This window comes from Lycorma delicatula, chromosome 13, assembly GCF_047948215.1.
Source record: "Lycorma delicatula isolate Av1 chromosome 13, ASM4794821v1, whole genome shotgun sequence".
Lineage (NCBI taxonomy): Eukaryota > Metazoa > Arthropoda > Insecta > Hemiptera > Fulgoridae > Lycorma > Lycorma delicatula.
The window spans coordinates 11,408,786-11,421,159 of record NC_134467.1 but is presented as its reverse complement, the minus strand read 5'-3'; the positions used below and the strand labels follow the sequence as shown (position 1 = coordinate 11,421,159).

At 31.5% G+C, this 12,374-nt stretch overlaps 1 protein-coding gene across 1 annotated transcript in view; it reads right to left on the bottom strand.

The window, feature by feature from the left end:
• Positions 1-12,374, bottom strand: part of MED1 (Mediator complex subunit 1) — a 49,599-nt gene that overhangs the window by 14,288 nt on the left and 22,937 nt on the right. The window contains exons 8-9 of the mRNA XM_075381674.1: positions 10,531-10,714; positions 3,672-3,870 (exon numbers count right to left, since the gene is read on the bottom strand). Coding sequence (XP_075237789.1) covers positions 3,672-3,870; positions 10,531-10,714 — 383 coding nt within the window. The remainder of the gene's footprint in view (positions 1-3,671; positions 3,871-10,530; positions 10,715-12,374) is intronic.

Here is a 12,374-nt window from a genome sequence, read left to right as displayed (position 1 = left end):
TTGGTCCTCTCAAGAGTTTTTATACGGTAGAGTTCAGCACAATGAGCAGGCAAAATGCACCACAAGAATGGCTAAGACATCCAGATAAACGGTTCTTTACTCCTCGAATAAAAAAGCTTATACAAAGATGGGAAAAATGAATAAATGTAGCCAGAGATTATGCTGAAAATTAGTATTAGTTTCACTGTCATTTTTCTACAGTCTCTTATCTCTTTAATTAGTGAGGAACACTTGTAGTTGTCTATAAAATGTTACAAATTGCAAAATAACTAACCAGAACAACACTTATATTTTTTTTGTTATTTTGCCGATAATAATAATAATTGTGGTAAATATTTCTTCATATTAAGTGAATATTCAAACATGCTTCACATCTGACTAATCATTATTGAGAAAACAAAATGATATAGATAAAGGTAAAAGGCAACAAGAGTTATAACTATAATAACATGATATGAAAATTAAATCTTACAGTGCAGTGTTATCTATTATGCCTCTTTTATAAAAGCTCTCTCTCTCTCAAACATAAAAATTAATTCTGATTTATCATTTTTCAAAATCAGAATGCACACTGATGAAAAAGTAACGAAGGAAAACTTCATTAAAAATTAACAATTTACCAAACCGTATTTAACAAAATATAATTGTTTATAAAATTCACTAACTACTTTTGTTTTTTATTAAATTTAATGCTTGCACAGGGATCTCTGCTTCATTGGAATGTGTGTTACAATAGTAACATTTTTAAAAATTCATCATAAGAATGGCAAACAGAAATTAAAAAGAAAGAAGTTTTCAGAACATTTACAAGTATATAAATACCATAAATAAAATATATCAATCGCATTGAAAACATGTAAATATTTAAAATCAAGTTGCAAATTAAAATCCTTTACTTTTGTAAAGAAAATACATGTAATAAAAGAAGAGCTATTAATTTATAAAGAAGTAAAATTTGAACATGAGATTGGATTACAGAACAAAATCCTACTAAGTTCCAATATGAACTGCTTACGTCTTTCCATCTCCACAACAATCTCCTACTTCCTTAATCTAAGAGCTCCTATGTTCTAAAATTCAAAAATAAAAAAATGCCAATCCAAACTGAGATTTGAACCAATAGAAAGGCAGAAAGGTGAAAGTCGGATGTTTCCACTCTGACACTGAGATCTGACAATATGGTTTCAAATAGAATAATTTGTTCAGTTTGGTCATTTTTTTTCTATATTTAACCCTAAGATTTATTTACTAAATTTCAGAAGGCCTTTTTTTTAACTAATTTTGTTTACTTTAAACATAACAACAAAGCGGCATTAAATACTATTTATAGTGAATTTCTTAAAATATCATTCAACAACTAATCTGATTTAGTAGCCTGAAAAATATACTAACAGGATCCAGGATCCCAACACAGATTAAAAGTATTAATGTTAAAAACACTTTCCTGAAAAAAAAAACTGACTAGTTTAAAATAGAGTGAGCTTGGTAATTCATACTTAAAATTAAGATGCATATCTAAATATGTAAAAATTTAAATGCATTAAAGTATTACTATGACTTTCGTCTTTTAAATTAATTTAATAACTTTTTTTAATATTATTTTATTTTTTATGAAAGCACATAGTCATTTTAGTCAGTACATTATCCAAGTCTTTTCGATGGTACTATTTGGGACTTGCGACTCTCCCAGTACTTTTTCATATGTTTAGAGCTTTGTGGCCTTTCTAGTGTTGAAAATATTCGTGTTGTGAGTTTTTTCTTGTTGCTAGTTTGTTTCTTGTTATTTGGATTGAGGTTTATTTGTTCAGGTTATTTGTTATTATTTCTCCACGGTATTTAAACTGGGTTATAATTTTGATTTTATTACTGTTTGTGTTTACTTATTTTAAAGGTGTTGGTTTTTCTATTATAGTATGTCATGAAACAATATTACAGAAAAACATAAAGAATATCACATTAAAAAGGTGTGCGACAGCAATGACGTGCACCATTGTTAATGCACATTACATAAAATTCAGATTTTTACACAATTAATAATGAAATTATTTTATTTTATAAAGTTTATCATAAATAAATGCTCTGCTTTTATAAATAGAGTTTAATGTGGTACAGCAATCTGATTACTTCACTTTACTACGGTATATCATTTGTTTTGTTATGAGTACTCAATTGTAAACAACTGTTCAGTAAATGACAGCATCTAATCGCTTTAAATGCACTCTCATACGCAATCAAATTTGTCATAGTAATAGGTAATTTACTTACATTGATATTACAAAATATAAAATTGAATTTTTCATTTTTTAACCTTTTTAACTACTAGAATCGTTAACAATGACGGTAAACCTTCAAATTGAATGTCGATAGATGTACCTAATTTTCCTTTAACACATATAAAACATAACCTAATTAAGTTTACCTACAATGTAACATTTCTAAAATGTAAAAAAATTACTAATAAAGTATGCAAAAAAACTTTTATAGCAAAATTTAAAAAATTATAATAGAGAAATGTAAAAATGTAATACATAAACATTTAGCAATGTATGTCTTAGTATTACTTACCAAAACTTTCAGAACATTTCACCATAAGGAATAAATTGTAATACATAATAGGAGGGAAATCAGTGGTGATACATTATTAGAACATCTTGGGCTAAAATCTAATCAGAATATGAAAGAAATGGCAAGGAGGTATAAAGGAAAATGGACTACTACCATGACAGGAGACTACCGGAGGATTTTTCACAGAGATGAACACTACAGAAAACATAGAAGTTAAAGCGCAAAGTAGAGTATAAGTTGTTCAACGAAACTTCACACATGGAATTAAATTGTAAGTATTTTACACACTTCATCATTAAAGGTGGGTGAAGAGGGGGAGTGATTTTTAAAGGCATGATGTACCTCATAAAAATTAATTAAATAAAAATAAATTAATTTAAAAATGCACTGTAATAGAAATTAGGCTTATTTTGTGGTAATTTTCTTTAGAAATTAGGGGGTCAATAACCCCCCGCCCACATCTTCAGACCATTCAACTGTTTAGCAATAAGAATGCATAGTATAAGCCAAAAAGTGAATATATTATTATTACTGTTAAAAAAAACTTTTATATTTATTTTACTGTATCACATTTTCGCAATTTTTCAACTTTTTATAAATTTTGAAATTTGTAATTTGCAAAAATCCTGACATGATGGGAAAAATTTCAGATTCAGTACTAAAAAATACATAAGAATCAATTACCAAAAACTAAAAAAACACAACCACTGCAGGCTTACGTAATAATGGAAATACTAACTCACATTTATTACTACCATTACTAATTATTCTTTAATTTTTATAGACTGATTTTTTTACAGTAATTTCAACTTATCTACTGGTGATCGTTTAATGAACAAAACGACCCTATAAATTTTGAATTTAAATTAATTTTGCGTTAACAATATTTTTTCTACTTTCAAATTTGTTTTATACAGATTAATTGCTATATTAAATAGAATTCATTTCATAACAGAAAATTTATCTGGTTCTATGAGAATCTATTAATTTAGGTTTTATTGTGTTAAAAAACACAAGAAAAAAAGGATGACTGCAACAACCCAAATGAATAATTCATAATTTAATAAATATTTTATAATAAAATAAGTTTTAAAAGTACAACATACCTTTGCAATACCCTTGTATCATAATCGTTGGCGTGATTATCTTGTGAAGTATTATACATTTTACACGTCACGTTCGTAATATCAGACAAATCCAACTCAGCGGTAGCCATACTTTCTTCAATAGGATGTTCCAACGATATGGAGACTTGTTGGTAAGATAACGGTGTCACTTCCATCATAATCACCTTTTCCATGTCAACTTTAACAGAAATTATTATTGATAAAATGCTTGTAGACTATACTAACAGAACTATAAATCAGTTACAAATATTTATAGAAGTTTTTGGAAGCATGTAATGGAACTTTCAGCTTCATATATAAATTGCATGGAAAGAAGGCTGGGTAACAAGCGTTTCATACATTCATCATCTGTACAGACAAAAAGTACTAATAACCACAATCTAATCAGTAATAAAAAATTACAATTTTACCTAGCATAGACACAGAGGGCATTTTATGAAACAAGCAATGTAGCAATATTATAGATTTAATGATTTAATAACAGTGAAAAATATGCTGGCAGCAATATTAAACTTGATAAGTAGATGCACTTTATTTCTCTAGTGTATGTTCTGAAATGACACCTTGTTAGAAATGAAACCTACAAGCAAATCTGTTTATACAGACTGTCCCACGAGGAACCCAGCAATACTTCACAGGTGTATTCCTCTCATCAAAATAATGAAAAAAGTTGATAATATGTATATCAACTTTTGAAAACACTTCATTAGCGAGTTTACGGCTAGTGAAAGATTTCGTCTAGAATTCAGCTCTCCTGGTGAAATGAGGTTGTTCTGAAATTTTTGGGATGCTAATTAAGGAGCAAAACTAATGGTTTCCTACGGTTTTTGATCCAAAAAATTGATAGAATAGGTTTCAAAACTGTATCTCCAGTAGTTTTGATGATATCCAAAGTAAAACTGAAACATTTATTGTCTGAAAACTATTTTTTTTAAATTTGCAATACAATAACTAAATGCGTAAAATTTATTAACAAAACTTGTAGAGAATTTAATTCTAAAAATAGTGATGTGGTCCAATACAAATCAAATAAACGTTTTAAAAAATCAAATTTTACTGAAGAAGAAACTGAACAAAAAATAAATGAAATGATTTATTCTGGAAATTTCTGCAATATATTCTTCAGTTTTTGTTTAAAAAGCACAGTTAATAATAAACAAATATAGTAAATGTGAATGTAGTATTTGGTTAGCTAAACAGTTACAAAACAGATTTAAAACATTCTACAAAAACAGGATTTCAAGAATACTGTATTAATAAACATTTTTTGAGTTTATTGAAAACCTATAGTTGGTAATACTGTTCTTTTCAGAAACAAAATTTGAATTGAAGTTATTGTACACCTGTTCAACGACTAATTAGTCTCTTATTTGTGGTTTGTGTAGTGCAAGAGTCTCTGTCTATCAGTGCTTGTGAAAGGACGTATTTTCTAGTGCTCTGTGTTGTGTGTGTGGGTGGACAAGCTCAAGGGCATACCAGAACATTCTCCCTGTTCTCATAGCAACCATGGCCACCCTTTTCATGTGTCATTTTGTATGTAGGGTATTTACCAGAATGCTGGAAAACGGTGAAGGTGGTATGTCTACCCTAACCGGGGAAAAGTCTTTATTACCCCCAGAATTAAGGCCGATCTTCTTACTACCATCTGCATTGTCAAAGTTGTTCAAAAAAATTTTTCTCAAACGACTTCGGCAATGTTTGGGACCGGTGGCTCAGCCTCAACTAGTTCGACTGGTGGATAGCCTTGTCGGAGACTTGAACAGGAAAGTGGTCATTTTCTTGGATGTGGCTAAACCCTTCGATAAAGTTTGGCATGACGACCTACTATATAAACTCGCTCACACAACAGTCCCTGGCCGCCATGTCAAGCTAATAAGGTCTTACTTACTGGGAAGACAGTTTGCAGTATGCGTTGGGGATCCTTATCAACTACTAGTGCGATAATTGCTGGGGTTCCCCAGGGACCAGTCCTTTCATCGATTCAGTTCATTGCATATACAAATGATATGCTGGTATAAAGACGTCAACACCGCTTTACACACCAATGATGATATATTACTACACACATCCTGAAATATGGACTACGCAGTCGAGAGACTCCAACAGCAGCTGGATTTAGTGGAGCTGTTGCTTGATATGTGGAGAATCTGGGTCAACGGGGAAAAGTCCATGGCTGTGCTATTCACATGCAAGCGACGAACTCCGGCTAGACAGCTGGTAATCTCAGGAGAAAAAGTACCCATTGAGACAAAATTTAAGTATCTGGGAGCGGTCCTGGATAAACGGCTTACCTTAGGGAAACATGTAATATGTGACCCAGAGGGTAAAGGCCATCAGGGCTTCCCTATACACAGCGCTTAATCGAGCCAGCCCCACTCCACTGGCGACTAAAATACTCATACTCCGACTCTACATCTTGCCAATTCTGACATATGCCTACCCAGCACAAGGGGCTCTGTTATGCTTCATGTTCCAGAAAACGCTTGAGGCCATCCAAAATGTGGGGCTGCAAATGACTTAGGAGCACTGTGGTTTGTCAGAAACACCACACTTTGCTACGACGCAAATATAAAAACCGTATCAGAAGAAGGTATAGTACAGGCACACGGACTGTTCGGGGAGAACAGCCGTGTCCAAGCACAGCTATCTCAGAAAATAGGTGTAGGGGCCGAAAGGACCCTACACCTAGTATCCTACACCGGAAGGTGTGAGGAAAAGGCCTCACGCTGTGTCAGATGAACCACTGTGAAAAGGCAAGACGAGGATTTGTGTATGATAAACTAGGCCAGGAGCCTCTACATCAGGTGAGCCAATAGGGAACTCCAAGAAATGATTGCAGGCCTTTAAAAAAAAGGTCATTAAAAAGAGATGTGGACGTGAAGTCTCATATTGCATGTAAACTTGTACAGTTCATAATATATGGACATACGGTTTTTTTTTTACCAAAATTAAATCGATTTTATTTACCCCATTTCAGTATCATACAATAATACATTAGAAAATATAATATAACACCCTAACCAGTGCTTAACAAATAATTAAACATTTAGTTGTTTTGTATTTTATTCAAATTAAATGTAAAATAAAATAAATACTTGAACCGATATTAATTTAATCTACCCCATTATAATATCCTACAATAGTATAGATATAGATAAAATTTAATGTTAGATCTAATCTTCTAATGAGTGATTATTAATAATTAAACATATGGTTTTGCTGTATTATGCTCCGCAGGTGTCCTCAACAGGAAATAGATAAGATGATGCTACCTGGCCGGACCCTTTTCATTGTCTACAGTCAATTTAGTGGAAGTCTTCAGTTAAATAAACAAGTTAAAATAAAATATCTTTTAAACCTTTTATTCAAAATCCATTGGCTTGGTGTTATGTTGGTCCCATCCTAATATAATATTAACTATTACTAACGGAAATATATATTACCCTATCCCGTGTTAACTTCTAGTAGACCATTTAATTATTCAAAATGATAAATTAAATAAATTGTTAACTTTCAACTTTTATTGAAAACATCTGAATCTAATTTTTTTTGCACGTGCATGTGTAGGTAGGTTGAAACATGAGAGGTTTTTCATACTATCCTTAACAAGGTCTGTTACATCTTTTTTGCAACATAGAATATGCCTCCTTTTTATGTCTGTTTCACCTCTGTTTCAAGTGAACCAGGACAATGATGGAGGCCATGCGATACCCCAAACCCTTCCCGGACATACATGTGTCTGGAAGCTTCCACCAAAAACTAGGACCCCCACAGAACACAAATTCCTGTTAAACCAAAAGGACTTCAGAGGACGGACTGAAGGAGAATATTACCAGAATACACACCTAGTCTTCCCGTATCAGCCCAAGTTAATTATTTTTCATTGAAATAGAAATGGCCGGGCTGCAAAATGTGAATATCCGATCGATTGAAAATATAATTGCAATTGAAAGTCAAACTTTGGTATAAATTAGAACTAGTTAATCAGACCATTTATTTTTCAAAATGGCTTTTCTGGTATTGCGTACAAAGATTTTTTTACAAAATCAGTTGCCAATTCTGCTGGAAGATGTACCTCTTAAAAAAAGGGAGCAAATGTTATTCCAACAAGACGATGCACCACCTCATTATTCACAAAACATTAGACAGCATTTAAACTTAAGTTTTCCGGGCGACTGGATTGTCTAGGTGTATCAATTAATTGGCCTCATGGGTCTCCCAATTTAAATCACTTGGACTATTATCTTTGGAGTTATTTAAAGGAACACATTTATGCAGAAAAAGTTAATTCCAAAGAATCATTGAACTGAATTCTAAATGCATTTGAATATCTTAAGAACAACCATGATACTACAAGGGTTATTTTTTTCAAGGTCCGATCGGTCACAAAATTAAAACCACAGTGAAAATAAAAAATTTTTAATTTGTAACAAGTACTTACATTGTTACGCTATTTCTCTACATAGTTGCCACTCCGATTTAGACATTCGTAGCGTGGTACCAACTTTCCAATACCCTCATCATAGAACGGAGCCGCCTGTGTTTTCAACAGTGTTTCTACGCTGGTCTGCAGCTCGATGTCTGTGCCACAATGTTGTCCTCCTAGCCAGCGTTTGATGTGAGCAAAGAGGTGAAAATCGGATGGACCCAAGTCCGGGCTGTATGGTGGGTGATCAAACACTTCCCAACGAAAATGCTGCAGGAGTTTCTTTGTTACAGCTGCAGTGTGCGGCCGAGCATTGTCATGGAGAAAGACAATTCCTGATGACAACATTCCTCTCCGCTTATTCTGAATTGCCCTTCGTAGATGTTGAAGAGTCACGCAGTATGATGCTGCAGTGTGATGGTCGTGCCACGTTCCATGAATTCCACCAAGAGCTGCAGACCAGTGTAGAAACATGGCTGAAAACACAGACGCCTCCGTTCTATGACGAGGGTATTGGAAAGTTGGTACCACACTGCGACAAATGTCTAAATTGGAGTAGCGACTATGTAAGTACTTGTTACAAATAAAAAATGTTTTATTTTCACTGTGGTTTTAATTTCCTGACCGACTGGACCTTGAAAAAAAAATAACCCTCGTATTAGAAAAGCATCCTTTGATGTTATATGTCATACTAGATTTTGTATCAAATACCAAGGAGATCATTTTGAACAGACTATAAGGAATGAAAATTAAATTTCAAAATTAAACAATATTAAATAATATAATTTTTTTTTTAATATACTGAAAAATTAGTTATTTCCAATGTGCAAGTCATTTTATTTGTTTTTTCTGTTTCTTCTTCAGTAAAATTTGATTTTTTTAAATGTTTATTTGATTTTTATCAGACTTATTTAAATCTATTTTTAGAATTAAATTCTCTATTAATTGTGTTAATAAACTTTACAAATTTATTAATCGCATAACAAAGTTATTGTACTGTAAACCTAAAAACAGTTTTCAGACAAAATAGTCAGTTATCATGGAAAACTATTTGAGATACAGTTCTGAAACCTAGTTTATTCAATTTTTCATATCAAGAAATATAGGAAACCATTAATTTTGCTTCTCTATTAACGTCATAAAATTTTAGTATGACCTCATTTCACCAGGAGAGCTGAATTCCAGGCTAAATCTTTCGCTAACCGTAACTCGCTAATGAAGCATTTCCAGATCTGTTTATATGAACTGTTTTCATTATTTTGCACTTTGAAATTTTGCACATATATTCCCATCAGAGGTCATGATATCTTTACACAAGAATGGAAAAACTAACATTTGATGTTAGATTATAGAATGCATAATCCTGGTGAAAGTTTAGCTGATATAAAGTAAATAAATTCAGTTGAATATATTTCTTCACACAAAGCAGATCCAGGAACGAGTATGAGCGTTCTTCATGATCGACCTAAACAGGTTCTTTACTTTTTTAAAAAAGCAAACTTTTGTTGTAACAAATATCTAAATCGGCCAATTATTTTAATATCGTGCTAATCCGTTCATGAAGAGTTTGGAAGGAATAAGTTACTTACTGCCTGAAGGGAATCTTGAGCTAACCGTTTGAATAATAATGATTATTTCATCCTGCACTCTTTCATAAACATATACATTATCCTTCCTTAACATTCATCCCTTTCTCTTTTTCTAGATTTTGACAATTTTTAATAAACCAATTTTTGGGGGGAAATTTAATTCAATATAAATTTTTTAATAATTAATACCCATAAAATATGTAACAGAACATTTCTGAGATTTGAAACAGGCACTCCAACTAGGCTCTAACGGAAATAATGAACTTTCCAAAGAACAGAGTAAATGATTTAAACAATAATTAATCTAAATAAAAATATCCAATAACTCTACAGGAAACATTATGTTATAGTTTTGATTGAGGTTTTCCCATTTGGCATATAAATACATAAAAAATATTTACTTTAATGAGTATTTACCATTAATAATATCACTGCAACTCAAGCTTATCTTATACCCAGTTGTCCATTACAAAATTGCAAATGTCTGCCGAGGCATTTACATCGGTGGCATCCTGACCGAGGCCTGGCTAATTACTGTGATGTCCATTACAAAATGCAAGCAAAGATAACTAACTATATGAAGAACTGCTTAATTCTGTTTAAATTTACTAACTGGTTCATTAACATTATTATGTTAACATTTATTTTTACTTATTAAATTTCTTTTTTTTGCTACTCAGAAGATGTTTTAATGTTATTAATCATTTCGTCATAAGGGAATATTTTAAAATCTTCTCCAGGACATTTATTCTCTAGTCCAGAAATTAATAACTAATTATTATAAGAGTATCAAATAAATTAAGTAATGTAACAAAATATATACCTTGTTTACTGGAATATGGTCGAACACAACTAGTTATGACAGCATTCAATAATGATTGTTGTCTCAGGTACACAAGTATTTGTGGCACATGTGCTGGATGCGTAAAAGGTATGCTAGTAACTAAAATACCATCTAACTGTTTATTTTCAGTCATAAAATAACAGTGTACTTGGTCTGGTAACACCTGAAACCACAAAAAATTATAAACATTTTTATATATTATATATATAATACATGAAATTGCTTACAGTTTTTAGAATTTCTACCTTCTGCCCAAAATAAAAATTGCAATAGGAAATTATTATTTCACAAGTTGGTAGATCAAATCATCACAACCGATATCACATTCCCGATTCCACTTCTAAACAAGTTTAAGTAATACTCACAAGACACTGTCACAATTAGAAATTCTACCATTAGACTGCAAGAAACAAATATCACAATGGTGAAACAGAATTTAAATAAAAACAAATTTATGCATGATAAAACTATTTCTACAAAGATCTTATTAGTGTTTATAATAGTTTCCATAGTAGGTACACATCTGATGCAACATATGACAAAAAGATTAGATTATTCAAAAAAGTAGAAGGAAACCTGTTGAGGAAGCATTATATTTGTCAAAAACTCTTTATAAAACTGTTGGCTCCTACATCTGAAAGAAGCAAGATGACACTGGCAGGAGACCTTTAATGGTCTGACTGATCAACAAGATAAGTAAAATTTCATACAAAAAAAAAATCATGGAAGATGAGACACTGTGTTTTTTCATCATACAATTCGCAGATAAAACATTATGAGAATAGTAGCCAATTATCACTTTTGACATCAAAACTTTGTTTAAAATAAAAAACGAAAGGAAAAATTAAATTGGAAGGCCAAACAGTGGACATGGTGAGCTTAGAAATGCACAACAATAGCCTTTCTTGTTTACAGGTCACAATCAGAAAAAAATCCATAAATCAGAAAACAAATAAATGGATTCTTTGTTTAACAGTTTGCCAACATATGTTTAAGAACTATCAACTTTTTACATTAACAAATGAAATATCTCTGAAGTATCTATCACCTATCCCAACTTGGAGTCCAGCTTACTTTTACTTGTTTTATTACTTGAAAAACCTCAGAAAACAAATCGATTCATAATCACACTAATGATAAGGCCACTTGGAGAGCAGCCAAACGCAGCATAAGTCTGTCTTTCCTGAAGAACTCTAATAAAAACTATTTTGTTACAATATGTATGTTTCAAATTTTTCCTAAAAAAAAAAAAAAAAATATGTTTTTTCAAATGCTACACTAGATATACAGAATTAAAAGAGAATTAAGAGAGAACCTTACAAGGTCTAAATTGAAAAATCTCATTTCCATTTAATTAATAAATTAAAAACTAGAATTTGAAATATTTTAAAGCAATAGATTTGAAAACACAACCTGCAATTGAAGGAGATTGATAAAAATGACTAGCATCAGAGAGTAATCAACTAAAAAAAAAAAACAGTTTGACAGTATAAAGAGCAGACATTTGGCAAGTTGAATATAAATAAACTAAAACCTCAGCAAACAATTAAAGATTTCTATAACTTCACTATCTCTAATTTGGGAAAATAAGAAAAATAATATTATGTGTATGTATTAAACAAGAAAAAAATCCCTTTTAGCACACTGAAAGGTGAAGGAAGATTTCACCAGTGCTAACTAAGTAGGGGATAAAAAAGATTTCCCTCTTAAAGTTAAAAAAACCTTCAAATTTACTCAATACAACAATTGTTGCATGTGAAAAAAAATTTCACATGTTTAGCATACGACAAGCCCCATCTTCTTACAATTTCAGCAATAATTTG